This window comes from Bubalus bubalis, chromosome 2 (assembly GCF_019923935.1).
Source record: "Bubalus bubalis isolate 160015118507 breed Murrah chromosome 2, NDDB_SH_1, whole genome shotgun sequence".
Taxonomy (NCBI): Eukaryota; Metazoa; Chordata; class Mammalia; order Artiodactyla; family Bovidae; genus Bubalus; species Bubalus bubalis.
In genome coordinates this window covers 147164916-147186084 of record NC_059158.1, presented here as the reverse complement: position 1 = coordinate 147186084, position 21169 = coordinate 147164916, and the positions used below count along the sequence as shown (strand labels likewise).

The following is a 21169-nucleotide window of genomic DNA, read 5'->3' as shown; positions in this document are numbered from 1 at the left end:
CATTTTTTTGGCATTGCCTTTCTTTGGGATTGGAATGAAAATTGACCTTTTCCAGTCCTGTGGTCACTGCTGTGTTTTCCAAATTTGCTGGCATATTGAGTGCAGCACTTTCACAGCATCATCATTTAAGATTTGAAATAGCTCCACTGGAATTCCATCACTTCCACTAGCTTTGTTCATAGTGATGCTTCCTAAGGCCTACTTGACTTCGCATTCCAGGATATCTGGCTCTAGGTGAGTGGTCACACCATCATCATTATCTGTGTCATGAGATCTTTTTTGTCTAATTCTTTGTATTCTTGCCACCTCTTCTTAATATCTTCTTCTTCTATTAGGTCCATACCATTTCTGTCCTTTATTGTGCCCATCTTTGCATGAAATATTTCCTTGGTATCTCTAACGTTCTTGAGGAGATCTCTAGTCTTTTCCATTCTATTGTTTTCCTCTATTGCTTTGCACTGATCACTGAGGAAAGCTTTCTTATCTCTCCTTGCTATTCTCTGAAACTCTGCATTCAAATAGGTATATCTTTCCTTTTCTCCTTTGCCTTTCGCTTCATACAAGTGACAGAAAGTCCACTCAAAGAGACAGAAGTCAGACAGAGGGTATTTTCCCACATAACAGTGCAGGGATAGTTCTTATTTTAGGCATAGCCAGATGCTGGAATTCAAATGATGATGTCAAGCCTGGGTTGTGCTCTCACTTGGCTCATCACTCAGCTCGGCTTTCCATAGCTTTGGTCTGATTCTCAGACTGACTTTCTCTAAAAAGTGGCAAAATGGCCCCTGGCATCATCGTTCAACAACCCCATGGGGGGTAAAAATACTCTCTTAATTCTTTGTATAAAATCTAGCAGAATATTTTCTCATTGGCTACACTTGGACCATGTGTTGGTGTTCAGTCGCTAAGTTGTGTCTGACTCTTTGCAACCCCATGGACTATAGCACACCAGGCTTCCCTGTCCCTCACCGTCTCCCAGAGTTTGCCCAAGTTTATGTCCATTGAATCCGTAATGCTATTCAATCATCTCATCCTCTGCCACCCTCCTCTCCTTTTGCCTTCAATCTTGGACCATGTGCCCATCTCCTGATCAGAGATCAGGAGATCTGTTCAACTCTTGTGATCAGAACAGGAGATCAGATCAACTGTTGTGATCAGAAATCTGGAATCTAGGTCTCATACCCATTGATAGACTTGAGGTATTAGAACAGCTTTACCCAAACCAAATGGGCTGAAATTGGGGAAGGGTACCTTAAAAAAAACCTGTATGCAGTTAAAGGAAAAAAAAAAATAGAGATATTAGGGGGAAAAAAAGCAGATGTCCACTATAACTTTCTCTAGCATTACTTAAGGCATTTAGAACAATAAAGGGCCTTAAAGCTTACAAGAAAAGATTCTTTTTCCTACTGCCTGCCTTTGAACACAACTATAAGAGTGTGGTAACTGAAACTGCTGGAGCCATTTTGGACCATGAGGGGAGGGCCAAGACAAGAACATCTTTGAGCTGCTGAACAAACACCAGTGTCACTGCCTACCTCGACTTATTAGTTGAGAAAAGTGAACTTCCAGTTAAGCTAAGTGAGAAGGATATTCTGTTACTTGAAGCCAACAGCAAACTTAGCTCATACAGAACAGGGAAGAATTCTATTGCCATACTAGCAAGTGGTATGAAATGATAAGAAATTAAGTTTTTAAGCAAATAAGTTAATAAATAAATGCCTTCTTTCCCTTGGATACATTTGTAAAAAATCCACAATTATTAGAATCGTATTAAATGCCAATCCCCATTTCTCTCTAACTGCATCCTCTTCTTTTTCTTCGAAGTACGTATCATGTTTTTAGTAGTTATTTTCTCACTCACTCCCCTCCACCCCCAGAATATTACAGGAATTTGGGCTGATTTGTTTTCTTCTGAGCCTCCCATCTAAAAGAACCTCCTACATACAAGCTGATTCGGTAACTCTGTGGATTAAGATGTTCCTCGGGGGTCCTCTTATTTCAACACCCCCATATTGCAGGAAATGAACACCATGCAGGGAGTCAAGTGACTTGCCCAAATTTTCATTCCAGTCTAGAATCAAGGACTCATTGTCAGAATCAAAGCAGATAAAAAAAAAAAATCCTCTTCATGGCAAGCAGAGTGTGACGTTAGGATCACAGCAGGGGTTTCATTTTCAGAAGCAGTTTCACTCAGGGAACATTTCAGTATCTCCTGAATACAGTCATATGCCCACACCACCCACAACCATTATTAAGAATGGCCAAACCCTGGCGATTAAGGAGATGATCCACATCATTTGCAGAGTTTTAGGGAGCATGAATCTGTCTGTTTTAAAAGGACCAATTGTAAAACAAGCACACAAACAGAAAGGCTGCAGGCCATTTTTTATGTTATATTATTTTTAAAATTTCTTTTCTTCACAGGCATCAAAGATGTGATCATTTGGGGTAATATTAGTGGAAATAACTACGTTGATCTGAGAAAAGCCAAGGTTTACAGATATGAGAGCGCTATTTGGGGACCTCCGCACTATTCACGCCCTGTTTTAAGCCTGCTTTTTGATAGGTATGGTATCTCTTTAAGTGAAGTATTCTAACAAGATTGAATAAACATATAATAATTGTTATAATCTTTAAAAAATCATCTTAGAAATCTGTGTACAAAAATAACCTGACATTGTTCATACTCAGCCTCATTTATGCTTTCTATTGAAGAAGCAAAGAAAATTCCACAGAATTTCAACCAGTCAGACCCCACCTCCAATTTATTTGATTTTGGAATTCTGAATTTTTATATTTCAGATTATCCTTAAAGTGGTTCACATATTCCATTAATATTATTGCTAAAGCAAACCTATATAAAATGCTTAACGCAAAGACAGAGATATGTGTTCAAGTCAAAACTAATTGAAACAAGCTTCGAGAATTAGGAATTCCGGTGAGCAGGTCCAGGCCAAGCTGGGTGCTCAGTCTCAGGAGAGACAGAATCGAGACGCACTAAGAAGCACTGTCTCTGGAACCAAGCCACCTGGGTTGGAATTCTCATTCAGTCACTTATTAGCTGTGTGACCTTAGAGAAGTTACTTAGTGTCTCTGTGCCCCGATTTTTCCCTGTGCCAACTGGAAACAATAACAGAGCACGGGCCTTACAGAGTTCCCGGAAAGACGAAATGGATTAAGACAGGCAAGGCCCTCGGAGCGGTGCCAGTCACAGTCAGCGCCGCCATCGCAAGAAGAGTATGGGGCGAAGCAGAGGGAGGGACGCGTTTGGAACTCTTTCCTAAACTTTGCAGTACTTTCCCAGTGGTAGCACATGCATCTCATCACCCCTTTCTTCCCTTCCCTTCCTTCACCCATGCCTAGAATTTGTGTCCTTGGGCTCACCTTCTTGGAATACAGTTCCTGCGGTTCCACTGAATGGCTCCCTGGCGGGGCCAGCATCTCCTGGAGCTGTTGTGCTGGCTGAGCAGGGACGGCCTTTTCATGCTTGTTCTAGTCCAGCTGGACTATTCCCTGAGTTTTTAAACTTCAGATTATAAAAACTTAAGAATTCCTTACTTCCCAATATGAGGAAGTCAGCATTTCATGATATTTTATTTAAAATGAAAGATACCCCTGGCTCCAAGATAGCCTCTACGTAGAATACATTCTTTAGATGAAATTGCTCTTGCAGCCTTTGGCCACTCTTCTGTGTTCATATTTATTTTATCATCGTTTTAGCTTGAAACTTTAGGACTCCTTTCTGCCCTGTTTAATTACTTGACTCTTTATGGGATTGAAGAAGTTTGAAGAGGGATTCAGGAAGTCATATTTCTGTTATGTGGAGATGATTTCTTGTGTTTAGATGCACTGACCCAGGGAACATTCTTTCTCATTCCTAGTCCTTTCTCCATTGTAAAATCGTTTCCTTCTCTCCTCACAGGGAGTGGGTAAACAGAGAGTTTGTGGTAAGTCTTAAAACGCTGACTGCCACAGGAAGACAATTTGGAGGCATGTTAGCTGCGCACAGTATAGCCACTACGCTGAAATACTGGTGCCATGGCTCACCCCCTGGGGAGATTGTGTCTCTAGGGGTACTGAGTGAAGGTAAATCTGGTTTTTTTTGTATCTTATGGTGATTAAAAACCTCAATGTATGCCTTGTGCTCCTACTTTTGTGTCCTCACCTGTCTCCCTCTTTACAGGTTCTGTGAGCTCTCTGGATTTTCACGATTCCATAATCTTGCATGCATGCATGCATTCCTTCACTCGTCCATTCAGCAATGCCACAGTACTTTGTGTGTATGTGCTGGCAACACACACAGGGAGAAGGCCTGGCTTCTGCCTTTTAAGAAACTCACAGCAGAGAAAAGGAGAGTCACATATGTCAATGAAATCATTCCACTGAGTTTTTCTCACTGTTTCCCAGCTGAGGAAGGGAAGGCAAGTTCAGTTTTCAGTAGGCAGCAGGAAGAATCAAGACAGGCATCATAAAGGAGGGGACACTTCAGAAGTGCCACCTGCAAGTTTGAGTCATGTCTCCCTGACAGACAAGTATGGGAAAAACACCTGGGTGCAGGAGCTGCGGGAGCAAAGACACAGTTGCAAGATACAAAGGGCACAGCTCTTTGGGTACCAGGCAGCAACAGGAATATGGAAAGCTTGCTCTCCATCCGCAAAAGATGTGTATATATTTTTATATCCTTACTATTTTAATCTGCTAAAAACTATACAGAGCACTTCTGTGTTTAAAATATAGGAAAGAAAAAATAGCTGATGCTCTACCTAGAGCGTAGGCTGTACCTAGAGTATCTCTTACCTTACAGCTTTCCATTCTCCCTGAGCAAAGCCCATTCATTCCCAAAGCTCCAGGCCTGGGTCTCACTGCTGAGCCCTGCCCTGTGAACCATTGCCACCTGGATGTCATGTTGTCACTTCAAACTGACATACTCCAAATTAAACCTATTGTCTTGCTCCCCGATGTGATCCACCTCTTGTGTCCTTTATGTAACTAATGGAACCATGATTCTTCCCATTGTTTCAGTAACTATGGTGCAGCTCAAGGAAGTCTCCCCAAATCCTGCAAGTCAGAATTCGTGTCTGTCTCTCCTCTGTACTCACATAGCATGTGTTCCTCTATTGGAGAGGATATCACAGCCTGCCTTTAAGGATGGGCTGTTTGCCTCATATGTCCTCACTATTAGAGTTCATCCGCTCTGAGGGCAGGGCCTTGGCTGGGTCTTCTTGTTGCTCCTTCATGGGTAGACACTCAAAGAGTCTTGTTCAATTAATGTGAAAGTGCACAAACATCCCCATTATGTGAATTCAAATCACTGTGTTACCTTTTTAGTGAATTAGGCATTTAAAACCTCACCTTTTTTGTGTGTGTGAAAAGTTTAATTAGGAAGTCCCTGGTGTAATTAGGAAAGTGGTTAGTACTCTGTGCTTCCATTGCAGGGGGCATGGGTTTGAACCCTGGTCAGGGAACTAAGATTCCACATGGCCAAAAATTTAGTTAATCTCTATAGGAATTCATCATTAAGTGCTCAATGCTGAGGGCAAGTGAGGTGAGAAGCAAGTGATCATTGTGTCCCTGAGACGGTACCACATATATAAGCTCCCACTGCAGTATTCTTGGGATTCCCTGGTGGCTCAGACAGTAAAGAATCCACCTGCAATGCGGGAGACCTAGATTCAATCCCTGGATTGGGAAGATGCCCTGGAGGAGGGGATGGCAACCCACTGCAGTATTCTTGCCTGGAGAATCCCCATGGACAGAGGAGCCTGGTGGGCTACAGTCCATGGGGTCGCAAAGAGTTGGACATGACTAAGCACAGCACAGCACAATGTGTATATGTCAATTCCATCCTTCTAATTTATCCCTCCCCTCTTTCTCTTTGGTAACCATGAGTTGTTTTCTATGTATGTGGGTCTACTTCTGTTTTGTAAATAAGTTCATTTGTATCCATTTTTTTTTAATATTTCACATGTAAGTGATATCATATGATATTTATCTTTGTCGTACTTAGTATGATGATCTCTAGGTCCATCCATATTACTGCAAATGGAATTATTTCATTCTTTTTTATGGGTGAGTAGTATTTCATTATAACATGTTAACACATCTTCTTTATCCAGTCATCTATCAATGGATGTTTAGGTTACTTTTACATCTTGGCTATTGTAACTAGTACTATGAATTTTGGAATGCATATATCTTTTCAAATTAGAGTTTTCTGCACAAACATGCCCAGGAGTGGGATTACAGGATCATATGGTAACTTTAGTTTTTTAAGGAACCTCCACACTGTTCTACATAGTGACAACAATTTTGATGACTAGAATGGTGTGAATAATTTTCCTACTTGATTGAGGCATGAAAACAGGAGGCATTTTATCAGAAGTTTGCTCAGTTAGTAATAAACATTATCAACCTTTTTATTTGGAGCACATTTAAACTGGGAACTGGAATTGTGAGAAAATCACCAGCTCTCCTTCCCAGTGCTCGCTCCTTGGCTCTGTGATTGCAGTCATAGGTTGAAAGAGCTAAGGCCAGATTGGACAAGTGTCTAGGGCTCAGGGGCTACCTAGAGGCCCAAGGAAAAACTAAGGAAGCAGACAAAAGGAATCCAGACAAGGTGGGAGAGAAGGACTGCATTAGTCCTCGAGGCAGGGGCAGGCCATGTGAACCCAGCAGGGATGAAAGGGATAAAGAGGAAACAGCGAAAGTTTAGGTCCACTATTATCATTAAAAACCATGTCATTTAAAACCGTGTCTGTCCTTCTCTACAGTGTCACCAGGAAGCTTTATTTATCTGAGTGCTTTTGTCTTGCTTTGCTTTGTGTTTATTCTTGCAGGCCAGTTTGGTATTCCTAAAGGGATTGTCTTTTCTATGCCTGTGAAATTTGAGAATGGAACTTGGGTGGTTCTTACAGATCTCAAAAATACAGAAATAAGTCAACAAGTAGTGACCAGAATGGCAAATGATCTAATTCAGGTAATGTCAGAATAGCCACAAGGAAACTGACTTTAATAATGGCCTTAAATGGATTCCCCTAGATCAAGGCATACACTGTTTTACTGTGGTTTCAATTTGCATCTTATTCCTAGGAACAATAGAAGGCCATAAAAGTTTGGAGAAATCAGCAGAAGATCACTACTTATTTGATTGTGTAATTTCTAGTATGTTAAAGATAGTAGTTGGTTACTTAAATATCCAGAATCAAAGTACGTTTCTAGTAAAGAATGATTAGGTTACTAATGTGGTCATTTAATTCTCTGATTACAAAATTTTTTTGCAAAATTTTTCCACAGGAGCAACTTGTTGCACTTGGAGAGTTGGCAAATTTTCAGCCATATCAATCAGGTAATCTATTAGATATGATATTTTATAGGGCTGCTATTAAAATAGTATTAAAATATGTGTTAAAACAAAATCACTATTTAAATATAATCCATATTTCATCACTTTTCAGGTAAATTATTGACAAAATAAACTATAGGTATAGTGTATCCTTTGAAATAAAGTATCTGATAAATTGCTAAAGAAATCACACCTTTAAAAATTTTCTTCTTTTGCTTGTTTATTTTTGGCTATGCTGGGTCTTTGTGCTGTGTGTGGGCCACTCTCTAGATGCGGTCTGTAGGCTTCTCATTGCAGTGGCTTCTCTTGTTGCGCAGCACAGGCTCTAGGCTTGCAGGCTTCAGTAATTGTGGCACATAAGCTCAGTAGTTATGATGCACGGCCTTAGTTGCCCACGGCATGTGCAATCTTCCTGGACCAAGGATCAAACCCATGTCCCTTGCATTGGCAGGCAGATTCTTATCCACTGTGCCACCAAGGAAGTCCAAGAAATCACATCTTAATGCCACTATTCCCTATTCTCTTAAAAACTTTGCGTATTGTTGTTGCTCTTCAGTCACGAAGTCATGTCCATGTGACCCCATGGACTATAGCCCACCAGGCCCCTCTGTCTATGGAATCTTACAGGCAAGAATACCAGAGTGGGTTGCCATTTCCTTCTCCAGGGGGTCTTCCCAACCCAGGGACCAAACCCAAGTCTCCTATGTTGGCAGGCGGATTCTAACCATATGTATTAGTTTCCTAGAGCTGCCGTAACAAAGTACCACACATAGGTGGCTTAAAACAACAGAACTTTATTCTCTCTCAGTCCTGGAGACCAGGAGACCTAAATCAAGGTGTCAGCAAAGCCACACTCTCTCTCTGAAGGCTCTGGGAAAGAATTCTTCCATGCCTCTTTTACCTTCTGGTGGTGATGATTGGCATTCTTGGCTTGTAGCTGCTTCATACCAGTCTCAGCCATTGTCTTCACAAGTCTGTCTTCCCTCTGTGTGTACCTGTTTCCAGATCTCTCTCGGGAAGAACACCAGTCATTGACTTGGTTGTTGTTCAGTCCGTCAGTCGTGTCAGACTCTGAGATCCCATGAATTGCAGCATGCCAGGCTTCCCTGTCCTTCACCATCTCCAGGAGTTTGTGCAAATTCATGTCAATTGAGTCAGTGATGCCATCCCACCATCTCATCCTCTGTCACTCCCTTCTCCTCCTGCCTTCCTCCCAGCATTGCCTTGGGAGCCCACCTTAATCCAATTTGACCCCATCTTAACTTGATTATATCTGCTAAAACTGTATTTCCAAGGAAGGTCACATTTACTGATACCAGGGATCAGGAATTCAACATATCTTTTTGTATATTTGTGAAACTCACAATATTTAACAATTACCTTTAGGTAACTTTAAAAAATAACTTGCAATAAGCTAAGTCTTCTTATTGATATTTTCTCTAATTGTGAACTCACAAGGAAGTGTTCTCATCTTTCTTTCCTTACAGAAAACCTCATCTGAAATATGCAAATACAAAAATAAATAAATAAATTCACTCAAAGAAAGAGCTTTCATCAAGTGTCTTTTGAGAGCTCAACATCCCTTCCTTCTACCATTGTTGATGGAGTGTTGACCATCAGCCAGTGCTAGGAGTTAGAAATGTGGGGGTGGATAAGATAGACCCATTCTTGCCTTTTGAAACCTACAGTTCATCAGGGATCATAAATTATACCAAGGGCTATAGCTGTAGTGAATCTCAGAATGAGAAGTACAGTGTGCTGTGAAGGCATTTGCCTGGGGATGTGATCAAAGAAGCTGACACAGGAAAGCATACATCAACGTGTTGGAAAAACTGCAAAAAATACCTTGTGTGGCCAAAGCCTAACGAGACGAAGCTGAGAGAGCGAGTGGAGAAGGGTAGATGAGAGTTGCAGAGGCTTCAGGACAAAGAATGACCCAATCAGGTTGTGATCAGTTTGGAAAACAGATTGGAACCAAGGCGAGACTGTTTGCAGAAGACTGGTATCAGGAGGGTAGCAGAGTGACACAAGGAAGAGACGATTACAGCTAAGGCTGAAGGCTGTAGAATTTTGAAAGACATTTAGGAGGTAGAATTATCAAGACTTGACTATGGATTGGCTCTGGGGAATCTCAGAAGACTCTGACTTCTTTTGGTTAAGTAACTGGGTGGGTTTATCAATATGTGGGAAAAAATGGGAGAGGAACATTATTTGAGAAAGAGAGAGTGTGTGTGTGCCTGTGTGTATTTGTGTGTGTGTGTGTGTGTGTGTGTGTTAGGTGGGAGAGGATGTGTGGTGCCAGGGTACAGGAGGAATAAGTTTAGTTGCTTACATTTTGTTTTTTATTTTAATTTTTGTATTAGTTGCTTACATTTTGATTCTGAAATACCTGTGGGGGTATCTCAAGTAGATACAACAGATAAGAGAACCACATACTCTCTGGAGCTCATCAGGATCTGCTGCTACTGCTAAGTCGCTTCAGTCATGTCCAACTCTGTGTGACCCCATAGACGGCAGCCCACCAGGCTCCCATGTCCCTGGGATTCTCCAGGCAAGAATACTGGAGTGGGTTGCCATTTCCTTCTCCAACTCATGAAAGTGAAAAGTGAAAGTGAAGTTGCTCAGTCGTGTCTGACTCTTAGCGACCTCATGGACTGCAGCCTACCAGGCTCCTCCATCCATGGGATTTTCCAGGCAAGAGTACTGGAGTGGGGTGCCATTGCCTCCTCCCATCAGGATCTGAACTACATTTATCAAACTGGGAGTTGCTGACTTTATATATATTGGGTTGGCCAGAAAGTTCGGTCGAGTTTTTGTAAGACTTTAAACTCGAACCAACTTTTTGGCCAATTCAATAGAAGTGAGGCCATAAGCATGATGGAGATTGGAGAGAGAGAGAAGGCCTGGAGGAACTTAGCCTTTAATGATTCAGTAGAACAGCTGACAGAGGACTGACTGTAAATGGGGTGATCAGAGAGCGGGACATGCCCTGGAATCTGATGCCATGGAAGACCAAAAGGCATTGTTTTGGGAATGAAGGCTGGTCTGCACTGTGGGATGTTACCAGGGGATCAAATAAAATGAGACCTGTAAAGTTCCCAATGGATGTAGGACACCGAGGACATTCGTAACTTTGATGAGAGCCCAATAGTTTTGTGGAATGGAGAGGCAAAATTGAAACCAGTGTCGGCGGGGAGGACCGAGCCCCAGAAACTACAGACTTGCTGTGGAGCCAGGGTACTGAGTGCTGTGGGCCTGAGGACGTGTGTGCTGAGAACAGAAAAGGGCCCCCGTGAGGACAGGATGGAAGGTCTTTCTGGACAAGGTGGCATCTAAACAAAGTCATGAGAAAAAAGAAGGTGTTAGCTAAGATGGGGGTAAATGGGAGGGTTGGTCCATTCAGAGAGAGCAACAGGCATATACAAAGGCAGAAATATAAGGCAAAAATTTCTGAGAACTGCCAATTCATTTTATCTGTAAAATAAAATTTGAGGTTAAAAGTGTCAGAAAGTGGAAAGGTTACCTAATCTTGTTAAAACCAGTGAAGGACTTTAGGTAGGGGAGGCACAGGAGCAAATTTAAATTTTGAAATGATCACTGTGTTCATAATAGGAAGAATGTATTGAATGGGAGAGAGCGGAAGTAGTAGTAAGACCAGTTTGGGGGCTTTTTTGGCAGGTAGAGTAATTATGAGGGCCCCAACCAAGAAGTGGCCATGAAATGTAGAGAAGAGGCTAGATTTGAAGATATAAAGTTAACAGAACTTGATCATCTGAGATATAGGCTAAGAGAGAGCTTGGGATCGGATGAAGAATGCCCCAACATGTTTGGCATCTCGACATATGGTGGAGACATTCCTTAAGACAGAACTTCCCAAACCATCAGCCACACATGGGTTGGGACATGGAGCTAGTGATCTTTTTAGCTCCAGAGACTGAATCTGGAGCAACTGGAGTCCCCAGGCTGGTTGCCTCTATTGTCTTGGTCATTTTTTATATGTGCTAAATAATGAAAATTATTAGGAAGCTGTGGTCAAGGTAAGGGCTATAGAAGAAGGAGCAGGTTTTCCAGAGGCATCTGTGTCCAGTGGGTAAGGGACACATGGTCTCTGGAGGCCAGCAGAGAGACCTGGGCTGGAGATGAGGCTACAGAGTCATCAGTAACTAACTGGTAGTCTTTTAGAAGTTGATAACCATGGTGACCCTGTGGGGAAGGACCTGACTGTTTGAGGAAGGGAGACTTCTTCACTGCTTGGTCTCTCATGCCTTTTAAATTTCATTCTGCGGGTATGTTTGACACATTCAAAAATATGTGTCAGAGAGAGAGATATCTGGATGGATGGGTGTTAACATTCAACTACCATTGGAGAAGGAGGAATGTGAGGAGAAAGATCCTCAAGATAGCAATAGAAAACAAGCTTCAGAGCACAGGGATCAGATACCAACAGGAAGCATCTCTTCTGCTGAGACCTCAGAGAAAGGAGAGGTAATGGATAGGATGCAGGGAATTTTGTGGGCGGGGAGGGATTCAGAACAAAAATGGCAGTAAGGCTAGGTACCAGTGTTCTAAGTCTAGGGGGAAGCTAGGGTTGTAAGGAAAGAGGTGAAGATTTGAAATAATTTGTTAAGAGGAAAGGAAAGAAGGACAATGGAAAAAGTCATAATTTTCTTTCAGATCTAAGGTCTCAGTGGAATTTAAAGACAGTGACATTTGTAATAACTCCAGTGTACATTTGTGTGATTGCTTGTAATAGTGCTCAGCTGCCTGGATGCAGGAAAGGAATTCCAAATGTATGATTTGCAGTAAGTTCTGAAATATCAGAGAGTGCTGCCACCCCTCCACTTAGAATACAAATAACATTTGGAATAAAGATGACACTATACAGTATTCCAACAAAATTCTGAGTATTTCCATGATGACTTTATGTGGAATATCAAATTATCTTCCCAAAGTTTTTATGTTTCTCCTATTTTTTTTTTTTGTATGTGTGTGTCTTGTTTGACTGGCACCCTAAATGGGTGCTCAGGTGATTTGGTCATTGGTATTGAACATGGGAACAGAAAAATGAGTGCACTTTTGTTACTCTGCTTGGCATTTGGGTTGGAAGCAAGTGAGGCAGTGGAGATGAGGGTAATTGAAAGAAAGCTGATGAAGTAATGGACTACAGGGGGTCTCTATTGGATAAAGAAGGGAGGATAAATAGAAATAAAATTTAGAAAATCTAGGCAGGGGTAGGATAATATTGAAAACATTTAACAATCGGTGTGATACAGATTTCAACCAATTTAAGAAGTTGCTGCCCCTCAGAATTGATTAACTAGTAAAGAGAAGCTGGCAGGGTACCAAAGAGTGCCCTTGGTCATACCCAAGAAGGTTTAATGAGGTCAAAGTACCAACAGTGCAGGGAAGTGCAGAGAGACCACAAGGAAACGAGGCTATGCGCAGAGGGTAGCTTTTGAGACTTGAGACCCAGTTCTGGCTGGTGGTCAAGTTGCCAGGAGTGGGCCAGACCAAACAAAGCCTTAAGACAGCATGCAGGTGGGAGTGGGTACAGAAGTCCAATGAGGAGTTGCATTTACCTTGAACTTTTGTATGCTCAGAATGTAAGGCCTTCTTTTCCGGCCTGGCAGGCAAGAGTTGCAAACTCCTCTTATGATATTGACTGATAAGGCAGTCATTCTAAACTTGACTCCATTGACTGATTGTTAGTCCTAAATTTCTCATAACCCTTGCATTGTAGAAGGTTTTCTGAAAGAAAATGACCTGATTTTATGCTATATTTTTATTAACAAAAGTTAAGTCATATACATACATGTATTAGTCATTCAGTCATGTCTGACTCTTTGCAACCCCATGAACTGTAGCCCGCCAGACTTCTCTGGCAAGAATGGAATTCTCCAGGCAAGAATGCTGGAGTGGGTAACCATTCCCTTTCTCTAGGGGATCTTCTAACCTGGGTCCCTGGGTCTCCTGCATTGTAGGCAGATTCTTTACCATCTGAGCCAACAGGGAAGCCCCATACACACACACACACACACACACACACACATATATGTATGTGTGTTCACTCATTTGATCATGACTCTGTCACCATTGGACCCTTGTACCTTGCCCAAAACACCGTTCCAAAGAGTCCAAGATTAGAGCATTGAAAATAATCAGAACTTGGCAGATTGTGGAAATTTCTGCTTATTATCATATCAATGAGATAATTCATGTATGAGATTTGTTTAATCTTTTCAATTAATTTAATACTTAATTTCCCTACTTTTAGAAACTGACTTAAACCAAGAAGATGTAAAGACCACCTTACCCACCAAAAATGACCATCAGGAACGTCGAAAAGTGTCAGATGGTAGGTATATCATTTGGAAAAAAGAAGTGCGCTTTTATCCAAGGCTTAACATGAAATTTCAGAGAAAGGATCATCTGTTAGCTATAAAATGGAAGTTAAATCTTTCATCTCCCTCATCCTATACTCAAAAATATCATTGTTAAAAATCTATTGAAATCTTTGAAGGAAAGTACCAGATATTCACTAAGTACCTTCTAGATACTGGTCACTGTGAAAGACACTGGGGCCCATAGTAAGGCAGCTGTGGCCACACAAACACAGGGAAAGGAGCCCTGGAGAATATGAAAAAGTAAACACCAAGATACACAGTGAATTAAAAAACGCAACGAAACAGGGCAAGATAGGACACAAAGGAACAAAGTAAGTAATCTAGAAACTCACAAGGAAAGAAAAGATCCTTGTAATGTATGAAGGAGGAAATTTAATAATATTTTGAAATCTAGTTGAGACTTAAGATGGTAAAAATAATCAAATAGGCACTTATTTATTTATTCAGAAACTGCTGGTTTAGTCACACAGGATGAAAAAATTCTAGCAAACTGCCATACCATGAGGTACATATGTTTAACCGTTCTGTACTATAGATTTAAAATTTTGTGAAAAGGGTAAATTCCGTGTTATATATTTTTATCACATGCTCACATACACATTTTGAGAGGTGCTAGGAATGTCAACATAGATCAGATTTCTTCCTTGCCCTCAAAGTGCTCACCATCTAGCATGGGAGACAGCAAAGCAGAGCAAAAACTACCCTGTTGAGAGATAAGTGTTATGATAGAGAGAGGCCCAGGGTATAGGGAAACCACATAAAGAGTGTTAGGAAAGGGGCTTTCAAGAAGAGATAAAATGGGAACTGAGCCTCAAAGGAGGAGTAAGAATCACTCCTGTAACTTGGTGAAAGGAGGTGTGCTAATGGAGGGGCAGGTAGGGAAGAGATTGTGAAAGGTGTCCCACCAGAAGGAAAAACAGGAGCAAAGCAGGCATGTCAGGGAGTCCAGGCAGGGCCAGAAGTGTGAAACTGTTCAGTTCAGTCATTCAGTCAGTCGTGTCACTCTTTGCAATCTCAAGGACTGCAGCACACCAGGCTTCCCTGTCTATCATCAACTCCCGGACTTTACTGAAACTCATGTCCATTGAGTCAGTGATGCCATCCAACCATCTCATCCTGTGTCATCCCCTTCTCCTCTCACCTTCAATCTTTCCCAGCATCAGGGTCTTTTCAAATGAGTCAGCTCTTCCCATCAGATGGCCAAAGTATCGCAGTTTCAGTTTCGGCATCAGTCCTTCCAATTAACATTCAGGACTGATCTCCTTTAGGATAGACTGATTGGATCTCCTTGCAGTCCAAGGGACTCTCAAGAGTCTTCACCAACACCACAGTCCAAAAGCATCAGTTCTTAAGCACTCAGCTTTCTTTATAGGCCAACTATCACATCCATACATGACCACAGGAAAAACCATAGCCTTGACTAGACAGATCTTTGTTGGCAAAGTAATGTCTCTGCTTTTTGATATGCTGTCTAGGTTGGTCATAACTTTTCTTCCAAGGAGTAAGCGTCTTTTAATTTCATGCTGCAATCACCATCTGCAGTGATTTTGGAATCCAAAAAACAAAATTTGCCACTGTTTCCCCATCTATTTGCCATGAAGTGATGGGATCAGGTGCCATAATCATAGTTTTCTGAATGCTGAGCTTTAAGCCAATATTTTCACTCTCCTCTTTCACTTTCATCAAGAGGCTCTTTAGTTCCTCTTCACTTTCTGCCATAAGGGTGGTGTCATCTGGATATCTGAAGTTATTGATATTTCTCCCAGGCAATCTTGATTCCAGCTTGTGCTTCATCCAGCCCAGCGTTTTCTCATGATGTACTCTGCATGTAAGTTAAATAAGCAGGATAACAATATACAGCCTTGATGTACTCCTTTTCCTATTTGGAACCAGTCTGTTGTTCCATGTCCAGTTCTAACTGTTGCTTCCTGACTTGCATACAGATTTCCCATCTCTTTCAGAATTTTCCACAGCTTATTGTGATCCACACAGTCAAAGCATTAAGTTGGTTCTTTGGCAGCATCAAATTGTATTCAGATGATAATCAGGGTAGCAGGGACAGAGCAGGGAATCCAGAAAGGATGGAGAGAGCTGAAAGAGATAGGTAGAGGCCATCAGCTGTTCAGCTGAATGGTTGATGGTGGGCTCCACAACATGCCTGGTGGGTGGCTGGACAAAGCATGAAATGGATGGGGGCAGACTTGATGAATGAATCTAGCTCCTTCTAGAAGTTGGTCAAGCTGACCAAATCACTGTCCAGAGGAGCATGGCAAATTCAGTTCTGCTCAGAATACGTGTCTTAAGAGGTTCAGTTAGACAGTGTCTCTACGTATCTGGCTAACACCCAGCTGGTGATAAGCAATGCCCATGGAAAGCGGGAGTCCACTGGGGCCCCTGTGGGAGGACTGAGCAAACACTATAAAGTCTGTCATGAAGGGGATGACTGGCAGCTTCCCAGGACAGAGGAGGAAAAGCCAAATTGTGGAGTCTTTACACCAGAACTGTATAAGTTGTTCATTAAAATTTTAAGCTCTTAGGCTTAACTAATTCATAAAAAATTTTAGTAGTGGTTAAGTGGGGGAAATGGGGTTGAATTTGGGTTGTTGTGGGGGCTATTTGTTTAATGAGCACTGGAATCAATTATAACAGTATGGTGCTTTCCATATTGAAAGGTGAACTGTGAAAAAATTTAGTAGGTATGAAGTGGATGTAATAACTAGCATTTTTTTTTGAGCTAGAATAAAATAGATAATAAAAGGTAAGTAAGAAGAGCAGAAACTAAATATTCTATTTAGTTCATTTTTCTAGTAAACTAAATAGAATATTAATAGAAAGAAAAAGGTATGTAGAAAAGCGAAGGGTAAGAATAAATTAGAAAAGGGTATTTTCTCGTGTAGCTTTTTGTTTCATTACATGCACACAAGTGCAGGTATTGATCTGGAATGTAAAAAAAACAAAAATGTATAGTGGGTAATGGCCAACAAAGTTTGAAAAGCACTCACATAGAACATCTTGTGGGCTGTTAGTTATGTTCTAAACCCACCATGTTTTATCTAATTTTGTTTCAGACTATAAAGATTTGTTTACTCATCTAATGCCAGATGATGAAAAAGATCTAATTTTGTCAGACGGTGAGTCTGTCGAGTGATAAACAATCTCCGCAGTGCTGATGATCTGAAATCATCCAGTCTTAGAGAATGACCTTGCGGTCAGAAAACACAGTCCAGCAACTGAAGTAACTTTGAAAGGACTCTTTCTCATACTCATAGATGCTTTGAAGGAGAGATAAAAAAGATGGAAGGAAATTTTATTTTAAAACCAAAATTGCTTCCGTGTCATAATCACATCATCTCTCCTCAAATACTCTAATTTCAGCTCCAGCTCCCATGGCTCATTCTTCTCAATTCCTCATTACAAAACTCAAAATAGCTGTCATGCCAAGTCAGGATCCTTCTCAGAATGTGGGTGAAAGGAAGACCCTGACAAGCCCAAGTTAGAAATCTCTTTATCAGGGGAAATCTGGAAAATTTTATGCATACTTACATATATGTATCTTGTATATATTTGTATAGAGGCTTATATATTTTTAAAATCTGCCTAAGGAGTTGTATATCCAGAAGATAATAATAACCTATTCTGTTTCCATCTTGACTACTTCTTTTCTTAAAACTGTCTGTACAGGAGGGAGCGGGCAAATGCTGAAACATCGCTGGTGACCAGAGTTGCACAGGGAGGTTGGTAGACACTTCCCTGAGGTGTTTGGCTAGAAACCCATTTGCCCCTGACAGTGGCTTATCCATGACACCATATAAAAGTGATCTGTAATCCCATGTGTAAAACAGATAGCTAGTGGGAAGCTGCTGTATAGCACAGGGAGGTGAGTTCAGTGTTATGTGATGACCTAGGGGGATGAGATGGGGAGGCTGGCTCGAGATGGAGGGGATATGTGTATATATATAGCTGATCTAACACAGCAGAAACTAACACAACATTGCTAAGCAATTATATTCCAATAATAAACAAGCAACCTGACATCTTGCAGCTTTCAAAGAGGGCAAGGCATTCTGAGAACCTTGGAGTAGAAGGGAAAAGATAGGGGAAAATGAGAATAATAGCAAAAATCAATATACTTTAAATACTAAAAGTGCCATTCTTCTAATTGTCTATTTACTGCATTGGATTTTTTAGATCTGATTCCTCAAACTGGCTCTGAAAAGCCACAAAGTCAAGAATGCACAAATAGTAGGTGGTAGACAGACATTCACATTAAAAAGCGATCTTTTCTGTTATAAATAAACTGGGTAGAAGAGCTCAAGTGTCCCTGTGATACATGATCCCACATCCCTAGGAGCTCAGCCTTGTTTGCTGACTCTCTGGAGCCTAGCTTCCTGCTTTAAAACCAGGGTTATGACAGCGACAACAGAACCCTTCCCTCAGAACGCAGAAGCAAGGGAGCAGACACAAATACATCTGCAGATCCAGATTCTCAAAGTTCGTAACTGAGTTGTTAACAATATTTTACGCAAACAAGGCAGACATAGATTTCTTTGTGGTTAGCCAACTCAGGATATTCACTTATGGCCTCACATGCACGCATGCGTACTCAGTCGTGTCCGACTCTTTGTGACTCCATGGCCCTGCCAGGCTCCTCTGTCCATGGAATTTTCCAGGCAAGAATACTGGAGTGGATTTCCATTTCCTTCTCCAGGGGATCTTCCTGACCCAGGGATTGAATCCACGTCTCTTGTGCCTCCTGCATTGGCAGTAGGTTCTTTTCTAGCTGAAAATGTTAGAATGGGGAAATGTTAGCACTTTTATTTCTATACCCAATAAGATGAACAGATCCATTGCGACTTCCATTCTGAAAACGTGCAGTGTGGTAGGCTTTGGAGTGGGACTGGCCATGGGGAATTAGAATTGATGCATAGAGGAAAAGCAGGGCCAAAAGGGGAAATGAAACTGACAATTTATCTGCAATCAAAATTCAGAATGAGAGACAAAGGCGCCAAGAGGGACTGCACATAGAAATAGATTAAAGTCAGGAAAAGTGGCCAGAATTTAGTTTTGCTACGTGAAAATATCTAATGATGATCATTGGTTTAATTTCCTTCATAGGGTCCCTCTCACACATGCAGTTCCTCAGCTATTGAATCAGCTTGAGTATAGGAATCCAGTAAAGGAAAGGAACAGGGTAGCCAAAGAAAAGCCAATGAAAACATGTTGACCAATGTATTTTTAAGACAGTTACATCCTTTCAGGGATCCCCTGGTCAGTCAGTAAAGAGTCTGCCTGCAATGCAGGAGACCTGGATTCAATCCCTGGGTCAGGAAGATCCCCTGGAGGAGGAAATGGCAACCCACTCCAGTATTCTTGCCTGAAGAATTCCATGGACAGAGGAGCCTGGTGGGCTACAGTACATGGGGTCACAAAGAGTCGGACACAGCTGAGTGACTAACACTTTGACTTTCATATCCTTTCATTACCTTCCTTTCACAGATTCTAAAGGCAAGGCTACAGAACAATAACAGATCAAATCGGGCCAATTACAAGATTATTTGGTAGTATAATAAATATGGAAAGACCATCAACATCTACATTTTGTTGTTGTATAGTCGCCAGGTCCTGTCCAACTCTTTCCGACCCCATGGACTGTAGCCCACCAGGCTCCTCTGTCCATGGCATTTCCCAGGCAAGAGTTCTGGAGTGAGTTGCCATTTCCTTCTCCAGGGAATCTTCCTGGCCCAGGGATCAAACCCATGTCTCCTGCATTGGCAGGCAGGTTCTTTACCACTGAAGCACCAGGGAAGCCTGAATATCTATATTCAGGGAAGAATAATTTGAAAGGTTGGCTTCAGTCTTTAGCTAATATTATGCTAGACAGTTCAATACCAGTGACAGCACACACACAGTCAGTTCAATCATTCTGTATAACCTGGATTCACTGATGTTTGCTTATTGCTGTCTCTGCTCTGCTCAGTCACTTCAATTCTCTCTGACTCTTTATGACCCCATGGACTGTAGCCCACCAAGCTCCTCTGTCTGTGGGATTTTCCTGGAAGAATACTGGAGTGGGTTGCCATTTCTGTACTTTCTCCAAATAATTTGGTACCAACCGCTGTTTTTTGAACTATGCTAAAATAGAATTGTCAGTCATTGCATCCTTGCTTATACATCCTTCTGAAAGAACCTGTTCCTCCCACAGACCAACCCTAAGACACAGGCCTAGGTGGCCACGTTTGCTCAAATGCCCTTAGCACATCAGCCTCGACTGATTGGGCCCAAATGGACACACCTGACTCAAGGAGAAACAATCAGAGCTTTCTCTTGCTCTCAAGAAATTTGAACTCAGCAAAAGGGATGAGTGAGCTGGTGTCAGAGCGATAGCAATGGTAGTGAGCAAAAGGAGGCCACAAGGTTCTGTCCGTGAGGTCTTTAGATCTGCTCAGGTTCACGACCTTCATAAGACCCAGCTGTGCATTGTTTCTCCTCGGTATAAGTGTCATTATAACAAACCACACTTTTAGTCCAAATTGAATAGATTCTGTTTCTTGACGCCACATGTAGCCCGGGTAAACTGTATTTTGAAAGAAAAGCACAATCTTACACTTGGGCTTCCCAGGTGACACAAGAGGTAAAGAACCAGCCTGTCAACGCAGAAGACCTAAGACATACGGGTTCAAACCCTGAATCAGGAAGATCCCCTGGAGGAGGGCATGGCGACCCACTCCAGTATTCTTGCCTAGAGAATCCCATGGACAGAGGAACACGATGGGCTACAGTCCATAGAGTCGCAAAGAGTGGGACACGACTGAAGTGATTTAGCACACTTGCATACCTTATAATTCTATGGTTTAAGAAAAATTATAGTCTTTTATTAAAGTAGTAGTAGTCACACCAGTCTGCTCATATATTTCAAGCTTTTGTTGTTGTTGTTTAGCTGCTAAGTGTCTGACTCTTTTGCGATTCCATGGAGTGTGGCCTGCAAGGCTTCTCTGTCCATGAGATTTCCCAGGCGAGAATGCTGGAGTGGGTTGCCATTTCCTCCTCCAGGGGATCTTCTCAACCCATTGATTTAACTTGCTTCTCCTGTGTCCCCTGCATTGACAGGAGGATTCTTTAAGTTTTGAAAGACCAAGAGTCATGTTAAAAACTGCTGGTACTTGTGCTTTCTCTATAGTTTTAAATGGTGCTTACGGTACAAATTACTTTCTGAAAATTCAGGGAGATTTCAGATACTTCTACATTGCTTCTGTACTGTCATAATAAAATGTATGATTTTAAAGCCATGGCTAACTTTGGCTTCTTTTTTTTAAGTCAGCACCTTATTTATAGTGAAGAAAACTTAATGTTAAGGACTTCAAGTGAGGTCTCGTGCCCTAATCCTACCACTCCACCTGCCTCTTCTCATGGGGTTCCCAACCAA

General features: G+C 41.7%; 1 protein-coding gene across 2 annotated transcripts in view; it reads left to right on the top strand.

Annotated features, from left to right (window-relative positions):
- The window catches only part of MDH1B (malate dehydrogenase 1B), a 31721-nt gene extending 14330 nt beyond the window's left edge, over positions 1 to 17391 (top strand). Inside the window, exons 6-11 of one of the 2 annotated variants that reach the window (XM_006042469.4) lie at positions 2425 to 2566; positions 3923 to 4086; positions 6837 to 6976; positions 7294 to 7345; positions 13617 to 13697; positions 16815 to 17391. In XM_006042469.4, coding sequence (XP_006042531.3) covers positions 2425 to 2566; positions 3923 to 4086; positions 6837 to 6976; positions 7294 to 7345; positions 13617 to 13697; positions 16815 to 16894 — 659 coding nt within the window. In that variant the 3' untranslated portion in view covers positions 16895 to 17391. Of the gene's footprint in view, positions 1 to 2424; positions 2567 to 3922; positions 4087 to 6836; positions 6977 to 7293; positions 7346 to 8347; positions 9873 to 13616; positions 13698 to 16814 lie in introns of those variants that run through there. The other variant, XM_044937627.2, reaches the window with a different exon arrangement.
- Positions 17392 to 21169: the final 3778 nt, after the last annotated feature.